The sequence below is a fragment of the Podarcis vaucheri genome (genome assembly GCF_965113315.1).
Source record: "Podarcis vaucheri genome assembly, chromosome: 11".
NCBI classification, from domain to species: Eukaryota; Metazoa; Chordata; class Lepidosauria; order Squamata; family Lacertidae; genus Podarcis; species Podarcis vaucheri.
In genome coordinates, this window is record NC_138749.1 from 59,633,286 (window position 1) to 59,654,277 (window position 20,992).

General features: G+C 44.3%; 1 protein-coding gene across 2 annotated transcripts in view; it reads left to right on the top strand.

Moving 5' to 3' along the window:
• SLC28A3 (solute carrier family 28 member 3) overlaps positions 1-20,992 on the top strand; it is a 47,466-nt gene that overhangs the window by 13,031 nt on the left and 13,443 nt on the right. The window contains exons 3-9 of one of the 2 annotated variants that reach the window (XM_082241575.1): positions 931-1,013; positions 1,734-1,825; positions 6,770-6,959; positions 9,804-9,948; positions 11,831-11,944; positions 17,018-17,095; positions 19,572-19,652. In XM_082241575.1, coding sequence (XP_082097701.1) covers positions 931-1,013; positions 1,734-1,825; positions 6,770-6,959; positions 9,804-9,948; positions 11,831-11,944; positions 17,018-17,095; positions 19,572-19,652 — 783 coding nt within the window. The remainder of the gene's footprint in view (positions 1-930; positions 1,014-1,733; positions 1,826-6,769; positions 6,960-9,803; positions 9,949-11,830; positions 11,945-17,017; positions 17,096-19,571; positions 19,653-20,992) is intronic. The other variant, XM_082241576.1, reaches the window with a different exon arrangement.

Consider the following 20,992-nt stretch of genomic DNA (forward strand, 5'->3'; position numbering starts at 1 on the left):
TCCCCCCTAAATAAATTCACACATGACTCAAAATTTTGGTTTAGTTTTTGGCAGAATTTAGGCTACAACTTTATTGTTTACATCAAGTTACTGGTTGAATAGGCTCTGGTTCGAATAGCTCCCTGACATGCAGGTAGCGCTGACCCAGGGCACCAGCATAGGTCAGCCAAGGGTGAACACCTGGATAAGAGGAAAGCCGGGAACAGGCTATCTCCACCACCGAAATGTCCCCCTGGACTCAGGCACGGGCACAATCCTCTCTCAGGGGTTGACCAACCCATCGAGTCCCTGGATTCCTTTAACGGAACGCCCTTCACATAGGGATGGAGAGAGCGTTCCCCCATCCCTGTCACCTGAACCAGAGCCTATCCACAACCTTACAAGTTGTGACGATTTGCTGCGCGGCAGGCAATACCCAAATGGCAACAGCCAATCAGCCAAGTGGGGAAAATTCCTGCCGTGCCCCTGTCCCAATGACAGACAACACACGACGGCATAGCAAGGTCAGGTGCAACAAGCTCTAAAAGTAGGGAGAGGTGGGCAGGTGTTCCGAATGCACATGCCGAAAGAGGAAGCTCTGGGTCACATGCAAGGGTATATATAGGTCCCTCGAACCATTTGGACTGCGTCCCATTGGCCAGATTGTACCCAGCTTCGAGGGACCTACCAGTCAGGTGTTGTGGCTTACCAAATGTTCCCACCCACAACACAGGGTGTCGGTTGTCCAGGTCTCACCACAATACGTGCCCTCTTTAAGGGAGGACCCGATTTTCCATCTGTAAGCAGATAAATCTGATTTTCACCTCTTGGATAGGGATTGGATGGTAATTATCCTTCAGATTGTGCACTCAATTTTGCAAGAAACAGTAGCTGAGGATGACATGTTCAGGATTCTTCTCTGCTTCTTCCCACCTCCCCCAACCCATCCAGCTTGATACAGACATCAGTATTGAAGGTGACCAGGAAGTGGACAAACATGACTCAGGAGAAAACAAGGACTCTGGGTGCAAAGGGTAAAAAATCATTCCGAATTTCCCACTGCCACTTTCCGCTTCAAGTGAAATGTCACCACATAGATGTGTTCTGTTTGCCAAATCAACATTCAACACCATAATTCCAAAGGTGTCACTGATGTGCAGAAGCCTATTCCAGAGGTCATCACTTGACCTTGAACTTCAGCCAAAACTGTTATTGTTTCTTTCCTCTAAGTAGCACAGAGGGATGTACACAGGGCAGCCCCATTTTATTCTAACAAAATCTTGGGAGGAAGAGACTTGGAGAGATAATGACTTTCCCAAAGCCAGAACCTCCAGCATTTAAGGCCCCATATTTTATACAGAATGTCAGAGATCAGGGGATGGGGAAACTCAGGACCAAATGAAGCCCTCCGGGACTTAATTTCTAGTCCTTGGGACTCTGTCCAATCTCCAGACCACCAAACCTCACTGCGGGCTGGAATGTGTCCTTGAACTGTAATAAGGCTTCCTGCCTGTCTGGATAAAAGGCTGAGAATCAGTGTGCCAATACGTTTTTGAGTGACTCTACTCTGAAGACAGCACCTTACAAATCTGTGAAATGGGTCCAGAGCTTGGGATCCAATCTGCTTCCTTTTGGGCTGCTTCAGGGAAGTCCCGCTTCAGCTTGGAGAAGTAGCCTGCTTCAGTTCGGTATTCCTATTCCTCTGTTTGTCTTCAATTTTGTTTGCTTTCATCCACCCTCTTTTGTCATTCTAGGTGTTTTGAAGAGAAATATGATGCAGCCTTACACTTTTCCAGGAAACATAAAACCAGAATTCGATATGTTATTTATGGAATACTAATAGCAGGTATTTATTGAACATCACAGAAAATGACAATCTCTTAGTTTTATAGAGTTTGGATGTGTGTGTGTCTGTTTGAAGTCCGAAATTAATTACACAAAATGGAATGACCTTATTAGACAGCAAATGAAACCTATTTGACGATTGCATACCATGTGGAATAGTAGTGCTACTTATTATTAGGATCTACAGAGGGAAAGATATGATGTACACTTACATCATCATCATCATCATCATCATCATTACATTTATACCCTACCTTTCTTCCAAGGAGATCAAGGTGGCATACATGGTTCTCCCCCACCCTCAACAACCCTGTGAGGTTAGTCTGGGCTAAGGGACTGCAGCTGGCCCAAGGTCACCCAGTGAGTTTCATCACTCAATGAGGTTTTGAACCCTGGTCTCCCAGATCCTAGTCCAGAGATAGACCTAGTCCAGAGTCCCATGAGTTCCAGCCAGTGTGGTCAAAGATCAGGAATGAAGAGAGTTGGACTTCAACAACATCTGGAGAGCCACAGGTTCCCCATCTCTGTCCTAGTCCAACACTCTAACCACTGCACCAAATTGGCTTGATGTGATATACATATTTTCAATATAGCTCAGTTGGTAGAGCATGAGAATCTTAATCTCAGGGTCATGGATTTGAGCATAGGGCAAAATATTCCGGCATTGCAGGGGGCTGAACCTCTTGATGATCCTTGTGGTCCCTTCCAACTGTACAAATACTTTGATTCTTGGAAATCTCTTTGTAAGATTTCAAGAGATTGCCACCTACTTCTAAACTTACTACAGTGTGACCCTACACATTTCCTGCTTGGCAGGGGGTTGGACTCGATGGCCCTTGTGGTCTCTTCCAACTCTATGATTCTATGATTCTATGATTCTATATCTATTCAGAAGTCCTGTTGATGGGATTTGCTCCCAAGTGTGTACAGGATTTCAACCTAAATTATCTAAATTACCCCAAAAGCTCACTGGAAAAACTTGTTGGCTCCCTGGACCTCCCACATTTTGAGAATCGTTGTTAGGGCACCTGTTAGGGCAGAAGATTCCAGGTTCAATTCATGTTCTCTCTAGTAGGGCTGGGAATGTCTGCTGTCTAAGACGCTGAGACCCATTGCCAGTCTAAGTAGACAATATTGAGCTACAAGGACCAATGGGTCTGACTCAGCAGAGGTCAACCCCCAAATGTTCATGCGTTCAGAAGCACAGTTGGTTTGTAATGATTTTAACTCAACGTGAAGCCATACTGGCATTGATAAATGAACTTACCATATTTTTCGCTCTATAGGACGCACTTTTTCCCCTCCAAGAATGAAGGGCAAATCTGGGTGCGTCCTATGGAGCGAATGCAGGTTTTTGCTGAAGCCTGGAGAGTGAGAGGGGTCGGTGCGCACTGACCCCTCTCGCTCTCCAAGCTTCAGGAAGCTATCCGCAAGCCTTTGGAGCCCACAGGAGTTCCCACCGGGCTCCGAAGGCTTGCGGATAGCAGCTTGCAGCCCGAAGCTATTCTAGCTTTGGGGTGGCTGTGCAAAGCCTCCGCAGGGTAACGGGGTGAAGGCACCCCGCTGCCCTGCGGAGGCTTGAAAGGCTGTCCCCAAAGCCAAAACAGTGAGACGGGGTGCTGCGCAGCCCTCCATCTCGCTGTTCTAGCTTCGGGATGGCTGCACAAAGCCTCCGCAGGGCAGTGGGGTGCCTTCACCCCGCTGCCCTGCGGAGGCTACAAAGGATGTCCCTGAAGCCTCAAGCCTTTGGAGTGCAGCTGCACTCCAAAAGCTTCAGGGATCTTTGAGGCTGGCAGTGGAGGAAAGCGCTTCCCCCCACCGCCAGCCCCACAAGCTCGGGGGGCAGCGGCAAGGCTGCACTCAGCCTTTGCACTGTTCCCCGACCTGCTCTTGAACGCACCTTGAACGCACCTTGTTTTAGAGGGGGAGAACAGGGGGGGAATTTTTTTTTTCTTATTCTCCCCCTCCTATGGTCCGGTGCATCCTATGTTCCGGTGCGTCCAATAGAGCGAAAAATACAGTATGTTTCAGCAATATTGTTTTGTAAACCCCTTTTTGTAATAATTCTCCTGGAGCAAATACATGCTCACACTGTAAGTTGTAAAATGAAGTTATCAAAGCTGGCTGTTCATTCCTACCTTTTGCTCTTGGATCAGAAAGGTGGTTCCTCCCACCTTAATCTTTAATGAAAACACAACGAAGAGAGGATTGCAGAAACGCCATGCATTCATCTCACATTATCCCACATGTAGGCACTTGCCTCACAGTGCAAAACAAAGCACACTTTATTTATTTTTATTTTTTACCATGGGAGCTAATATTTAAGGATTCAGTTTCCATGTCTCTAGCTATTTGCATAACACAGGCTCTGGGGCAAATAGTGAGAAATATATGTGAAAAGGCCTCTCTAAATAATTGGTTCCTTTTCATAAGCACTTCTGCTGTTGTCTGAGGGACACGGGCACTTGTGTGCAAAGGAGAAACACAGACCTTATTTTACTGGTGATCGCAGAGACTTCCTCATTTAAATATACCATGGGAGGAAATGAGCCAATAATGTATCCATTTTACCAAATCATGAAAGTCCCTCAATGGGAGCCAATTCTATCTTAAATGATCACATTATATTACAGAATAAAGACTGGCTTTGCTAAGTCAGGGCTTTTCTTTCATGAGAGCCTCTGCCTCTTCCAAAGCTCTTCCATGAACCTCAAAATAGCTTCCATTCAAATGACTGAACCTACCCTGGACCTACCTGGGACGCGGGTGGCACTGTGGGTTAAACCACAGAGCCTAGGACTTGCTGATCAGAAGGTCAGCGGTTCAAATCCCCATGACGGGGTGAGTCCTGTTGTACGGTCCCTGCTCCTGCCAACCTAGCAGTTCAAAAACACATCAAAGTGCAAGTAGATAAATAGGTACCACTCCGGCGGGAAGGTAAACGGCATTTCCGTGCACTGCTCTGGTTCGCCAGAAGTGGCTTAGTCCTGCTGGCCACATGACCCGGAAGCTGTACGCCAGCTCCCTCAGCCAATAAAGCAAGATGAGCGCTGCAACCCCAGAGTCGGTCACGACTGGACCTAATGGTCAGGCATCCCTTTACCTTTACCCTGGACCAGAATACAGATTGTGGTCTAACAGGTAGCTGGGCCTGCCCTAGACTGGCCAGGTCTCCTTGAAATACTTCCTGATAGTCTGATAGTCAACAGTTCTTGCATTATCCTCTCCCTTTCACAAGAACAGAGACTGAAGCACTATGAGTGGAATTCAACTAAGTTTTATTCAGAGTAGATGTGTTGTTGTTTTTACTTACCGGTAAATTATAGTAATTATTTCCAAATGTGCATCTATATATATAAATTAGCATGTGAGAATCTTTTGTCCTTTTTAAAATGTACCTTTTGTGTGATATGAAGGTATGTGGTGATGGGAAAATGTTGCACTTGGGGTGGAGCTCTCAACTCTTCTCTGATCAGCAACAGAGAATTTCAAATAGATACACACATATCAACAAGTGTAATGTGAGCAAGTCTTCTTCTAATTTTCTTTGTCAGTGCAGCATGGAAATTTGGCTTAGTTAAACATTAGATGTGATAGTGTGAGTGGTCCTTTCTGCTTTGATGGGTAAGGATGCTTCCACCATCCTCCCTCCTCAATAATAATAATAATTTATTTAAACTCTGCCCATCTGGATGGGTTTCCCCAGCCACCTGGGGCAGCTTCCAACAGATTATTAAAAACACAACAAAACATCAAGCATAAAAAGCTTCCCTGAACAGCGCTGCCTTCAGATGTCTTCTAAAAGTCAGATACAGTAGCATCTCGGCTTACACGTAAACTTCAGGTTGTGAAAGTGGCAAACCTGGAAGTGTTTCACCTCGTGCGCATGCACATAAGCGCTCTACTATGCTACGCACATGCGCAGAAGCGGCCCCTCAGTTTGCGGAAACCTAGTGATCCAGCTGGAGCTCCAGAAAGGATCCCGTCTGCAACCGGAGGTACCACTGTAGTTGTTTATTTCCTTGACATCTGATGGGAGGGCGTTCCACAGGGCAGGCGCCACTACCGAGAAGGCCCTCTGCCTGGTTCCCTGCAACCTCGCTTCTCGCAGTGAGGGAACCGCCAGAAGGCCCTCGGCGCTGGACCTCACTCTTCCCCGGCATTCCAGCATAGGAAGCTGCCTTAAACCAAGCCAGACAATTGGGTCCATCTAGCAGCTAGATTCTAGCTCAATGCTGCCTATAGTGATTGGCAGGTTTCCTTCAGGATTCTTTCCCCAGCCTCACCTAGAAATGTCAGGGATTGAACCTGGAACCTTTTGTGTGCAAAGCAGTTGCTCTTCCACTGAATGCTTCCCCAAACATTTGCTTATCTCGCATGGAAAGGAAAATTGCGTCAATAAGTGCACTGGCTTATGCAAGTACAGTGGTGCCTCGCAAGACGAAATTAATTAGTTCCGCGAGTTTTTTCGTCTAGCGAATTTTTCATCTTGCGAAGCACGGTGTCGGAAAAGTTTTGGAAAAGCTTCAAAAATCGCCAAAAAACTCAAAAAAAGGCTACCACACCGCGTTCTATGAGTTGCTCCTCGAAGTCAAGTTGCAACTGTATTAACGGTGTTAAGAAAAAGGAAACAAACTTGCAAAAAACGCAAGACGTTTTCGTCTTGCGAAGCAAGCCCATAGGGAAATTCGTCTCGCGAAGCAGCTCAAAAACTGCAAAACCCTTTCGTCTAGCGAGTTTTTCGTCTTGCGAGGCATTCGTCTTGCGGGGCACCACTGTAGCACTGTTTGAAGTGCTGTTTTCCAAACAAAGGCTTGGATAATTATAGCAAAGATGTTTGAGGATTTTGTTGGGAGAGGAAACAAGGGTGGACAGGTATTGTATGCAATGGGCATGCCTCATATATGGCATATCTGATTTATGACTATGCTTGTTTCCATGACAGCTTATCTGGCCATGGTAATTGCGGCCTGTATCTTGAATTTTCGCAGAGCTTTGGCCCTCTTTGTACTCACCATCCTGGGCATTTTCTTCATCTGCTGGGACTTTCTGATGGCCAGATATGAGGACAGAATCGCAGAATTGCTTTCCCCTTGTGGAAAGTTTCTGGATACCCAGTGGTTTTGGCTGAAATGGTAAATATGGTGGATTCCTTTCTTTGCAGATGAGTTAGTTGCTCTAGCTCATAATCATCACATAATGTATTCATTGAAATCACACTTTGAAACCATGATTTATTAATTTTTAAAGAGGCAGGGGATATAAATGCAGCTTTATGAACACTGAGGATGGACCTTTAGGTGTTAGTTCTTGGTAAATGTTAGTGCCTTCTTAACCCTGCAAAAGTCAATTTCAGTATATATAGTCATAAGGTGGGTAGGCAAGAGCTGGCAACATTTGAAGCCACCTCTGCCGCTGTCTTTTTCCACAGCAGTTTGATGTGCGGCACTTAGCAGATTTCAGTGTTTAGCTCATTGGTATCGAAAGGTTATCAAAGTCCCCCTAGGAGGGAACCTCTCCTATTCACTCCCACAAGGAGTAGTGATGGCCACCAACTTGAATAGCTTTGAAAGACACATTCATGGACCGCATAGTAAAAGCTATGGTTTTCCCAGTAGTGATGTATGGAAGTGAGAGCTGGACCATAAAGAAGGCTGATCGCCAAAGAATTGGTGCTTTTTGAATTATGGTGCTGGAGGAGACTCTTGAGAGTCCCATGGACTGCAAGAAGATCAAACCTGTCCATTCTGAAGGAAATCAGCCCTGAGTGCTCATTGGAAGGACAGACCGTGAAGCTGAGGCTCCAATACTTTGGCCACCTCATGAGAAGAGAAGACTCCCTGGAAAAGACCCTGATGTTGGGAAAGATGGAGGGCACAAGGGGAAGGGGACGACAGAGGACGAGCATGAGTCTGACTAAACTGCAGGAGGCAGGGGAAGACAGGAGTGCCTGGCGTGCTCCGGTCCATGGGGTCACGAAGAGTCGGACACGACTAAATGACTAAACAACAACAAGACTATCAATGGCTACTAGCCGGGATGATGCCGCCGCCCTCCACTGTCGAAGGCAGTATGCCTCTGAATGACAGCTGCTGGGAATCACAAGTTGGCAGTTGTGCTGACGTGCTGCTTTGGGGCATCCCATAGACACCTGGTTGGCCACTGTAAGAACAGGATGCCCGGCTAGATGGGCTTTTGGCCTGATCCAATAGCCTGTTCTCATGTTGCTATGTTCTTAGCAAGAGTAAGCCAGACTAGTTTTTCCTTGCTTCTTGGCAGCCGTAAATATATGCCTTGTCTTGTTTGTAGGTAAACAGGGAGGGAAAATAGGGGGATTTTTGTGTGTTGGTGATTTATATCTGTTTATTTGCTTTAAGGTAATTATAAAGTATTTTAAAAACATTTATGTGGGATGAAACATAACCTGAGAGGTCGGCATGCCTCTCAAAGGACATGTACCACTGAAAGATGAATGCCTATATTCACGCAAACCCGCAGGTGGCCTTAACATTCTGATCTTATGCAAGATCAGAACAAGGAGCAAGTCCCACTGAGTTTAGCAGACCTTAACCCTAAGAACATATTGTTACAAACGCTCCAACTGATGAGCAGTAGGAATTCACAGGAGTCCCAGCCTTGGGTTGGGTTTTGTTGGAAAGGAGGTCACTGAAGCCTTATGGAGTCTTTGTGACATATGGTTTATTTTCAAATATATAGAGAGTAAGCATAAGATGGAAAATTCACAGCACTGACACTCTAATAGACCTTGCCCCACCATTAGGTTTTTAGGTGGAGCAACAATACCACAGCCTTGGATTCTCACAGACAGCAAATGAGGCCTTTGTGTGACCCCTGCTCTTCCGGGGGGGGGGAGGAAGGCCTAGCCCCTCATCTAAGCATCACCTGCTATGATAATGAAACTTTGGACCAAGTTTACGTAACAAAGCCAATCTTTAACAGACCTAGCTAGTGGCATTAATTTAACAAAGAAAGCAGTTTGACCATACCCCTCAACTGTCCTGGCAAAACTGGGATGTCCCTTTTTTTAGCAAGAGCCCAGTGCCCACTTTGGGCACAGCCATCTCATGCCACTATCTCACCCTGGAAAAAGCACTTTTTCAGGGTTGCAATCTCATGCAGTGCCCCAAAATGGATGATTTGGGGCACTGTGCTCTTGTGCATGGTCTCCTGAGACCATGATCTTATGCAGGTCACATGACTTGTGTGGGAGTGCAACCCTAGAAGATATGCACCCAGGTTTTTCACCTGAAGGGCATGGTTTGACTATTTGAACAGTCTTTGCAGAAATACTATCTTATAGATATAAAACACAAGCTTGAAGAAGCCCCAAAATCCATTTAGTCTAACCCCAAACTTATTGCACTATGCATGGCATTATATTCTTAATCTGCATTGATTTCAATGGGATGTAAGCATCCTAAGCTATGCATAAAAACACATAGTTGTATTTTTGGTGGAATTTATTGCTTTCTTAACCTTCCTGGAAATAACCTCAACTCAGACCTTCATTGGTTGGGAAGGAGCCAAACTAACCCCATCCCATTCAAGTAAGAAGTGGGAAGCATACATTTCTGTCTCTTGTGAAGATGGCACAATGCTGACCCAAAAAAACTGAGCAAGGTTCAACCAGCCATCTGTTGTGACCTGCAGGACAACCCTCCTGCTGTCACACCCTAAGGCAAGTAGCAGAAACAGGAGAGTGATTGAGCCTGTGGTGGGCAGCTGTTCACAGAGATGGCGGGCTGCATTTGGCTTAGCGTATGTGCTTTGTGAGGAAGGGTGGTACCAGAATAGTGCTTCTGTTTTGCTACTGAAAGTGATTTGTGGTTGTTCCAGATTTAGTTTTTTTGTGCCCCATGGTGAAAGGCATGTAGCCATTTTTTATATAAATAAGTTGCCTAAAGCTGAAGGGAAAAGAAATTTCGACCAAGATGATGGTTGTAAATCTTTTTCCCTAGGGCAGTGTGGATATCTCTAGCAGCTGCCATCGTGTGCTGGCTCGTCTTTGACACTGCCAGACAAGGAACCAACCAACTCATTTCCTTTGGCGGCCTTATAATGTATGTCTTCTTGATGCTGATCTTTTCCAAGTACCCAACGAAGGTGAGTCCTACATTTGCTTTGTCTGTGGCTTCATGTACTAACACTATAGACTTGGACCCCTGGTGAATGAGCTTACTTGCAGCAAGATTCCTAAATAATTATGTATCTGTTGCCAACAAATACCCAGTTTGGGAGTCAAAGGCTTGATGTGAGTACTTTTGATACAATTTATTAAAAAACACTCTAGGCAGATGCTTTTATCTCCTATGGTCACAACTGGGCCAGGTCACTCCGAAGGAAAAGATTGGGTTGCACCAGAATCTTGAAGATGCAGCCTAAGTTTAAGAGGGCTGGAAATACCCTAAACCTAGTCAGGGCTCCGGAAACATATAGAAACAAGCCACAGAATATGCGGAGTTAGCCTATCTTTCTGAAAGAATTAGAGATAAACCTAGGCAAAAGTTCGTTTTAGAATGGGATCGTTTCAAGAGATACTTTTAAAATAGTTGCTGCAATCTGAATATGGTAATAGCTTTCGAGTAAACTCTGTAAATAATATATATTAAGGAAAAAGATATGAAACACTAAATAGTGTGTTATGAAACAACTAAACAAAATCATGCAATATTAAAAGAAAGAAATATGGAAGGGACGGGAAGTCAGATGTTCGTGAAGGAAATTTATTGCTTGAAAAGTATATACTTTTTGTGGTGATTGATGTTTTTTGACGGATTGGTAAAGATGATTATGAGTTTTTGTTGTACAAATATAATTATGAACAATAAAGCATAAAATAAATAAATAGAAACAAGCCACAATGAAGAGGATGGAGGAAGGTTCACTAGCATACCCAGAAATGCCAAACTGCATCTTTAATAGAATCCAGTGTCCTCTTCACCTTGTTTTATGAATATCCCGGCTTTTGAGAGTTCTGGTTTGGGGGGGGGATACATCATCTGCTACAATCATCTCTGCTATGATGACAATAGAAGATGGTTCTTTGATCACCAAAGAAGATCAGCTAACTCTGATTTTCGCACCGAGAACCAAAGCTTTCACTGGAATCATAACCTTAATCCACTGCCCTAGTTCACCACAAGTCACTGAGCTGTTTCCTAAGATTTTTAAGTCTCTTTGTATATGAGGAAAATAAGCAACATAGAAGAGGAACTGCATACAGATACAAATTCTGATAGTTAAACCACTTTTCTGGAACAATTAATGTCTTGATTGTAACCCATAATCCTCCACATAGCATTCCTAAAAACATCAAGTGATAATAAGCCAGTCATCTTGTGTTTTCCCATGAGCCTTATTGCCCCTAATGGGCCAGTTCTGTTACAATGAAATCCAAACCTGACCCCATTAGCTTTAAAATAGTCAAGATTCATAATCTGGGAGAGAACCACAAAGCAGAGGATGGAACTGTTCATAGTGGGATACTTCATATTCTAAAATAAGTATGTTCTGGAAGCTTAGACTGTAAAATTCTTCCAAATGGTCAAGTATTAGAACCACAAAACATGAATACACACACATGCCTTTAACAGGTTTTTTCCCTTATACAAGAAATTTTAAGCCGTAATATATAAGATATATATGGCAAGGTGTTAGGAGTTCAAGAAGTGCATTCTAATCCCCTCCCTTAATTTTCCTTTTCCAATTGTCAGCATTGCTATTGAGCATGTTCAATCCCCAAATAACTGTTTTAGGAAGGTGTTTTCTTCTGGTCCCCTTAGTTTTAAAACATTTTGGGTACTTCTGCAAATCATGGGGTTTCCCTGTATCTGTAGATTTTGCTTTCATATTTGTTAGTGGCCCTGTTTGGACTGTAACCTTTTTCATGCTCAGCACCTGAGATTGCTATTAGATTGGTCAAATTTGCATTCTAAATCCAGTGCCTGTCATTCTTTTTGCTTTCTTTGTTTTGATGTATGGCTAGGTTGTATGGAGACCAGTAATTTGGGGGATAGGATTACAGTTTATTCTTGGACTAATAACTTTGAGGACAAAAGTAGGATTCGATGCATTCAACTGGCTTGGTGGTCAAGTGCAGGTAAGCCATTTTTTTTACCTATATGCATCAGCAAGAAGAGCTGCGTGGGTGGCTGCGGGAGGGGAAAGAGAGCCCATGTGAGTGGCTCCATGAGGAGCTATCCCAAAGTAGGTTTATCTGTCACATCCTGGGGGCTGAAGCATACTCTCCAACATGCTCCAGAGGAAAATCAGGATGTGCATCTTTTGGGGCTATGCAAGTCACATGGCTCACATGAGAACACCCCCACTCCCAAACACACGTCTTTTGGGGCTGTGACTTTTGGGTGATAGAGTGACTGCTGCTGGTCACGTTAAAGGGGGACAGAGAAATCATAATAAATAATAATAATTTTTTATTATTATTTATACCCCGCCCTTCCCGGTTCAGAAAACTGGGCTCAGGGCGGCTAACAACAAATTTAAAACACTTAATTGTAGAAGCAGCATAAAATACAGTATAAAAACATGGATAAAAATAAAATTCAAAGCTCAGAAATCAATTTGGGGAAAATCCATCCAATAAGCATTAGATAGTCATCAGGGCTAGCTGGCTGAATTGGTCCTACTTGGGCCAGCGAGGAGACCAGGGGAGAATTAGCTATGGGGTCTCAGAGCGGGTAATCTTCATAAAAGGGGAGGGGGAAGGAAGAGAAGGGAAATAAAAGATCAGGCTGAATTCAAATTAAAGGCCAGGTGGAATAGCTCTGTCTTACAGGCCCAACGGAAGGAGGTTAAATCCTGAAGGGCCCTGGTCTCATGGGACAGAGCATTACACCAGGTCAGAACCATCACTGAAAAGGCCCTGGCCCTGGTGGAGGATAGTCTGACTTCTTTAGGGCCCGGGACCAGAAAGAGAGAGACCTAGATCTAAGAAATCCATCCTATGGTGGACAAGAAGGTGGGTGGTGATGGTGGTGGTGGAAGAGATATTCTCCCTAGCTCAGTGGGGCAACCCTGACATCAGCGGAGGTTGACTGAGGGAACCCAGAAGTAAGCTTAGAACAAGCAGTGGCACTGGGGTGGGAGCTCACCACCAGATGTCACACTGCCGCTCAAGGAGCCAGGTGCGAGCCCAGAAAAGGTGTGTCTTTCAGGGGCATACTCTCATGGGAGCCAAAACAGAACACCGTGGGATCCATCCAAAGCCAGGATGTCTTCTGCAATTCCAAGATGTCCCGCTTAAAGTGGGACAATGGAGGGGTTTTCTGAAGGGAAGCAGCAAAGTAGATCACTCATAGAGCGATTACTTGGGATACGGCCTGATCCATGTGTGTGACTCCCGGCCAAGATGAAACTGTCCACTTTTCCACCAGGGCTCTTGCGTCTTCCTTTCATGGAGGATAATATTGTCAGTTTCTTGCCATGATGGCTATTGCCCTGCCTCCACAGTCAGAGACAGCAATGCTTCTGAATATCAGTTGCTGGAAACCACAGGAGGACAGAGCACACTTACGCTTGAGTCTTGCTTCAGTGGCATCTGGGTGGCCACTGTCAGAACAGGATTTGGGCTCAATGAGTCATTGCCAAAGCAGGTTCCATTTTAGAAAAGGCCTTCCATGTGGGAAATGGAGGGATGCCTCTGCTAAGATAGTACTTGTCAGGATTAAGCAGTTAAAATTGAAGCATTAGTGCAAAGGTCTACACTGTCGGGATCTGCGTTACGACCGAGCTGATAAAGCTCATTTTCCTCCAGCCGAGCCTTTGGAATCGCCTCCCGACGTGATTAATGACCTGAGCCTTTGATGAGGCCTCAGACACATTCCCATCCAGCAGAGAATCAAAGCAGCACGCGGAAGTGATGAGCTTTATGGCTACGTGGCTAAAGAGTTTATTTCTAAGCTACGCAGACAAAAAACACATCCTCTCTCTATGAAAGCAAGGAGCAACTGAACAACAAAGGAGCAAAGGAACAGGAAACCACTAACGTCACATCCATCTCCCGTGAGACTTCCAACAGCCTGGAAGGTCTCTGGAATGTAAACAGAGTCCTGTGACTCCAAGCAGCTGCACAGTGGCAAAACAGAAACTAACATACACTAGGAGTGAGGAACCTTTGGCCCTCCAATTACAGTTGTACCTCAGGTTAAGAACTTAATTCGTTCCGGAGGTCCATTCTTAACCTGAAACTGTTCTTAACCTGAGGAACCACTTTAGCTAATGGGGCCTCCTGCTGCCGCCGCGTGATTTCTGTTCTCATCCTGAAGCAAAGTTCTTTTTATAAAGATTACCCGCTGTGGGATCCCACAGCTAATTCTCCCCTGGTCTCCTCGCTGGCCCAAATAGAACTAATTTAGCCAGCTAGCCCTGGTGATCATCTAATGTTTATTGGATGGATTTTCCCCCTAAATTGATTTTTGATTTTATTGTTATTCATGTTTTATACCCTATTTTATGCTGTTTTTTGTAGCATCAATTAAGTGTTTTAAATTTGTTGTTGGCTGCCCTGAGCCTGGGTATAAATAAAAAATTATTATTATTATTATTAACCCGAGGTACTATTTCTGGGTTAGCGGAGTCTGTAACCTGAAGCGTCAGTAACCCGAGGTACCACTGTATGTAGGACTACAACTCCCATCATCCACAACCATTGACCTTGCTGCCCAGACTGCATGACCAATGACTGGGGATGATGGGAGCTTGAGTCCAACAGTGTCTTGAGGCGCATAGATTCACTGGTCTGGATTCACACCTGTAACCATTTGGATAAATTAAACATACAGAAATATTTTCTCTTGTGCCAGGAAAAAAGTCAGGTGAAGAAGTAAGTGCAGGAAGTGCAGCATAGATTATTTTTAGGAAACAAGGAAATGTACTGGACACGAACCTGTGTAAATAGATACAGTACCTGAAGGAGTTGTTTATGGTGAATGATGTTCATTTATTTCAAACTACTAGACCTATAACAATGCGGCTCTACAACTCTTGAACATTTTCCATTTGCTGTTCAGAACAAGTACATTCTGTTACATTTCTAAAAGCAGTAAGCTAACCACACTGACATTTAACTGGCGGCTTCACAATGCTTCCATTAGTTTAAAACCATCAGTCCTCTACCTTTTATACTAGCAGCTGCTTTTGTGGGAAGGGAGTGGAAAGCATTGCAAACACACCTGAACGTACAGCAACTCTCTGGAAGACCCAGGTCCAAACACCGAGGCTGCACAATGACCATACATTTGAAGCACTGTTGTTTGGATCAGGAAAAGCTCAGGCCAACTTAACACAAAATAGGAATGGCGATGGCCACTTCTCTTTGTATTCTGATGTGATGGAAATGCCGTATAAGAGACTTGAGCATCATTTCCAACTGGCTGTGCATGTGCAGGGGTGCAGGGCAGGAGCAGGAGCAGGATTAGGATTCTGCCTGCAGGTTTAGAAAGCCCCATTGAGCTCAATAGGATTTACTCCCAAGTAAGGTCCCATCCATACGCTGTTTGTACTGTGATTTAAAGTCATGAGCCCAAGAGGCGGTTTTTTGTTCGTTTTGTCCTGCTACTTTCCCCAGGAAAACTCACTGTTTACTGCTAAATCGAAACAAATGCCAATCTGGCTTTCTGTGGATCAATATTTGTTCTGATTAAGCAGTAAATAGTGGGTTTTCCAGGGAAATGGGTGGGAGAAAAAAAAACCCACCTCTCAGACTTGTGAGTGGAAATCACGAGACAAACGCAAGTCTGGATAGGCGCACAATAAGTCTATGATTGCATCCTTAGCCAGTCATCAGTTCACCCACATGTATAATCTCTGGCAACATCTCTGGCTCCACTAGGTAGTCCCATTGTATTATTCTCAACAGATCCACCTACTGAGGCAGACAAGATGGGACTAGGGATGGACGGGGGCAATTCGATTCAGTTCACATCTCAGAGCAAAATTACCAATTCACATTTTCACATTTTCCAAAACAATATGTGAATTGAAACACACCTTCAAAATTCTTCAAAATACACACTTATCCATTTTTTGCAATGCATTTATCCCCCCAAGTGATGTGTACACTAATGCATAAAAAGGTAAAGGTACCCCTGCCCGTACGGGCCAGTCTTGACAGACTCTAGGGTTGTGCGCCCATCTCACTCAAGAGGCCGGGGGCCAGCGCTGTCCGGAGAAACTTCCGGGTCAGGTGGCCAGCGTGACATCGCTGCTCTGGCGAGCCAGAGCCGCACACGGAAACGCTATTTACCTTCCCGCTAGTAATCGGTCCCTATTTATCTACTTGCACCTGGGGGTGCTTTCGAACTGCTAGGTTGGCAGGCGCTGGGACCGAACAACGGGAGCGCACCCTGCCGCGGGGATTCGACCTTTCGATCGGCAAGCCCTAGGCGCTGAGGCTTTTATCCACAGCGCCACCCGTGTCCCGACAGTGCCACCCACGTCCCGATGCATATACTACGGCAAAGTGTGAAAGTAACATGCAAAACTGCACAATATCAGGGGGATGCGGCAGCTGAACTGGTGACTGGGCATGGCCACTGGGATCATATAACACTCATAAACAATCTTCACTGTCTCCCAGTACGTTTCTGAACACAATTCAAATTGTTGGTGCTGACCTTTAAAGCCCTAAATGGCCTTGGTTCTGTATACCTGAAGGAGCATCTCCACCCCCATTGTTCAGCCTGGACACTGAGGTCCAGCTCTGAGGGCCTTCTGGCAGTTCCCTCACTGCAAGCTGTGAGGTTAGAGGGAACCAGGCAGAGGGCCTTCTCAGTAGTTTTGTGAAACACCTTCCCATCACATGTCAAGGAGATAAAGAACTACACAATTTTAGAAGACATCTGAAGGCAGCCCTGTATTGGGAAGTTTTTAATGTTTGACATTTTATTATGTTTTTATATGTTCTGGAAGCTGCCCAGATGGGTGGGGTATAATAATAATAATAATAATAATAATAATAATAATACCAGTTTGCAAAAAATTATATAGTAGGGGAAATTACATATAACATGTATAGTGGAAGAATTATGCACTAAAATGCTGACAAATTTTCACACTTAGTGTGTTGATCATCTGTAGCACATTGTTGTCTAGGAAAGATTTCTTGTCAGTGTTTTGCTTTGTTTTTAACAGTTTTTCTTCTTTTTCCTTTAAGACTTTCTTGGAATACACAGATGCTGGCTCTAAGTTTGTCTTTGGTGATAAATACACTGACCACTTCTTTGCCTTCAAGGTAAATAGTTATTCCTTACGTTTCTGGTGTAGTGTCAACCGCACAAAGGCATGTAAATTTGGGAAATGTAAAAGTAGTATCTGCAACAAAACGCTGCAGTGTGTTTCTCATTTTAGTACTGTATTGATGTTCAGGGCTTAGCCAGTCATTCCCTTCAAGCAAGTTCTCTGCTGGGGAATGGAATGGTGGCAATTCTATTCTGCTGAAACTGTGTGATACATTGATTGGAGTGTTGGGTCTGGCGGAAAGATGTCCAGCTTCCCACAAGATATATTTCTGTACTTAATCTAATTAATGACACACATGAATGCATGGATGAGATTCCCACTCTCTCTTCCTACTAACTGGTGAAACCACAGCCATGGGAACGAGATTTGGCACTGGTGCTTTAGTTGAGATCCCTGCATTGCAGGGAGTCGGACTAAAAAACACCCAGGGTCTGTCCCAACTATACAATTATATGATTATCCTTGCTGAGAGGAGCAAACTTTGTTAATGATCTGCAACAGCACAGCCTCCAGCATAAATCTAGACTTTTTGCTTATATAACCCTTATATAACCCTATCACACATTCTTTTGATTTCCTTAATTAATGGTACAATTTTCTTAATGATAAGTTTCGAAAGAGGAATCTGAAACTATTGGGTGATTCTCAAGAGGCTGCTTTAAAAAGAAAAAGAAAAAAAGGTAATCTTCACCCTAAGTGTGCCCTCTAATTCACAAAAGGAATCAATAAAATCTCTCTCCAAGCTCCCCTCTCTTGTCTTAGACTCAGGAATGAGCCCAGCAATACTTGACCTCTTTGGAAGGGGATGTTGCCCAGCAACCAATCTTTTTTCCATTTCTTTGGTACTTGAGCGGATGAGAGCAGGCAACAAGGTCTTATTCTCTCTTATTCTCTCTTTCTCCATTGGATTGAGGAGACAGGTCAGGCCAAAGAATTGGCCTTCTGGAAGAAACTTATGTCCACCTCATCTGCATTTTTTACAACCCTTCTGGAACTTTTCTCAAGAATTCTTCATTCTGAGAATGAAGTGTTCCCAGTCCCCCACTCATCCCCCAGCCCCGTTCATTATTTCTGTTTGTGATTACTTCCTCTTTTCATCGGCTGGCAAATGTATTGAAATCTGTTGCTTTTGAGAGGTGCCCCTTTAAATGGAATTCATTCCCCCAGTTTACCACCTGGGATTTCATTTAGGATTCTTTCCAAAGGGGTGGATTCCTGTTTGTCTGTTTTTTTTCAAATGCATGTTCCATATGTGATTTAAGGGGGATGGAGTTTACTCACTGTTTCGATGGCCACAAACACGTTTCTCCACCTTATTTTCAACCAAGTTGCTTTTGACTCTGTCCCAGTAATATGCATGGAATGTATCAGGCAGATTTTTATTTTCAAAGCACTCGGTGTACCTGCGCACCCTTGCACAGCCCAGGAATACGTTGCTTTGGTGCACTAATCAAAGGCATTCTTGAGGAGAGCAGCTGGTCCCGAATGACAAAGGAACTAAGCATTGTTTATGTGGCTTATTAAAAGGCAAAAATATTAGATGGAGAGATGCTGCTTAAGCATCCTTTATGTGATTATTGTCAGCGAGACAAAATGGGTCAAGGCCTGATAATCCCAGCTTGCATATACATCTAGCAAATTTGTGCCAGGGAGCGTCTTCACCCATTAAACCATCATATTGGATGGATCTGCCATCCTATCCCCTTTCGATGCTCCATTAAGTATTCATTCTCTTACCCCTTTACTAGTACGCAGATATATTTGCAGCCTAACGTGGCTTTCACTTTGGGCACCAGCTGTGGGCCTCCCTTCCTTAAAGAACACAACCAAACAAAAAAGCACGATCCTTTTGCCACAATCACCCATGCTTGGGCAACTTCCAGTTAGGCTGCTGCATTGTGCTGCATACGGGTCTGCCCCTGGAGAGAATGCTGAAATTTCAAATGGTACAAAATATGGTACCGGATGATTGGCTGGTTCCTATAGAACTGACTGTATCTTGCCTGTAGTAAAGAGTTTCATTGGCTGCTTGCGCAATTCAAGGTGCTGATTTTGACTTTGAAGTCCCATATGGTCTAGGCCCAGGTTATCTCAAGGACCACATCTACAACTGTCTGAACTTGCCTGTATTTTTAAAATAATATACAGAAGTCTCGTTGCAAGTGCTTCCCTTTCAGAAATGAGGCAAGTGACTACCGGGGACAGGGCTTCCTCTGTTGTGGCACCCAGACTGTGGAATGCCCTCATCAGGCACATCTTTCTACCTATTTCCCCCCCCCCGTCCAGGCTTCTGAGTTTTTGCAGCCAGTGAATATTTTCTGTTCTGCAGAAAAGTCTTGATGGACTTTTGTGGTTTTCAGCTTGTCTGAAGGCTGTAGCATAGCTATATCTTCTGATTTCAGAAGTGCCTACCTATTGTTTCTCTCTGGAAGTTTAGAAAAAAGGTTTGATTTTTCTCTCCTAATTAGGTGCTGCCTATTGTCATTTTCTTCAGCATGGTGATGTCTATGCTTTACCACCTTGGATTCATGCAGTGGCTTATTAAAAAGGTAACAAAGCCCCCAGGTACTTTCTCTAATACTTTTGGTGAATTGTAGAATACGCCTCTCTTCCACTCTGTCTCTCACACCAAGAGGGCCCCACTCTGCGCCAACAGAGTCTGATTCTGTGGCTTTTGAACAACTTAATACTTTTCACCTCCACTATCCAACAAATCCAGGCCCTCACCTGAGTGATATGAATCGTTGCCCATAGAAAGGATCTCCCATTCCTTGTCCACAGTAGCAGCACAACATATCCACGTAGGGCTTGGAGATGCTCCTACCCCAAATCCTTTGTCAGTCAGTGCAGACCAGGTTTTCCCAAACTTGGGTCTCCAGCTGTTTTGGACTACAGTTCCCATCATCCCTGACCACTGGTCCTCCTTGCTGGTGGGAGTTGTAGTCCAAAAACCCAAGTTTTGGAAACCCTGGTGTAGACAATACTGACGTTGTGATTCAGTATAAAGAAGCTTCCTATATTCCTAACACTTCCATTTATTTTTTAATTTACTCCATGTTTTTCCCACTCACCAGTGAGCTTCCCATTCAAATTTCTTTGTCTTCTCTTCTCTGAAATCCCACCAACCCAAATTGTACAGCTTTCAACCTGTAATGGTAAACACCTGCCTGGTTGGGCCCACCCATCAAATATGGGAACAGGGTAGCACAAACTTTCTTTTCAAGCACTAACTTCTTGCATAGCTTGAAGAAAAAAGCACCAGGCATAACTGTGATGGGTTAGCTTTAAGTTTGTAAAGTTGGGGTAGAATTCCTAGCCTGTTCTTTCTGGGGAGATTAGCAGATGTAGGTACCCTAGAGAATCTCTTACTATATTCATAAATTGTAAGACACATTATCCAAGCTGTATCATCTGAATTCAGTAATGTGCCTTATGTGGCCCTGTGACATTATGCAGATTTATTATTCATACCTATGGTCCCTGGGAGAAGATTCATGGGGCCATCAGATATTCTTCTCCAAGAGCAGAGAGAAAGCTCTAGCCTTGGAAAGAGAGATCCAATGTCAGATGGCCCCCCTCTCCACTGCCACAAACATCCATAGATTTTGCCCTCCCCATGTCCTGCTGAAAGGAGTCCAGGTTGGTGCTGGATAAGGTAGTTAAACCACTTTCATTTCCCTACCACACCTTGGGATTTCAGCCTTATTTCTAGATTTGCTGCAATTTCCAAAGTACTGCTTAGATTACTTTGGCTGGATTTCCCTGGCAACTGTCTGCATCTCTGCTCCATGCATTGTGATTTCTTGCACTGCAGTAAAATTATGTTTACATGGGGTGCCAAAAGGACCTCTCCTTGTTTGACACTGGAAAATAGTTACTTTGGGAAAGA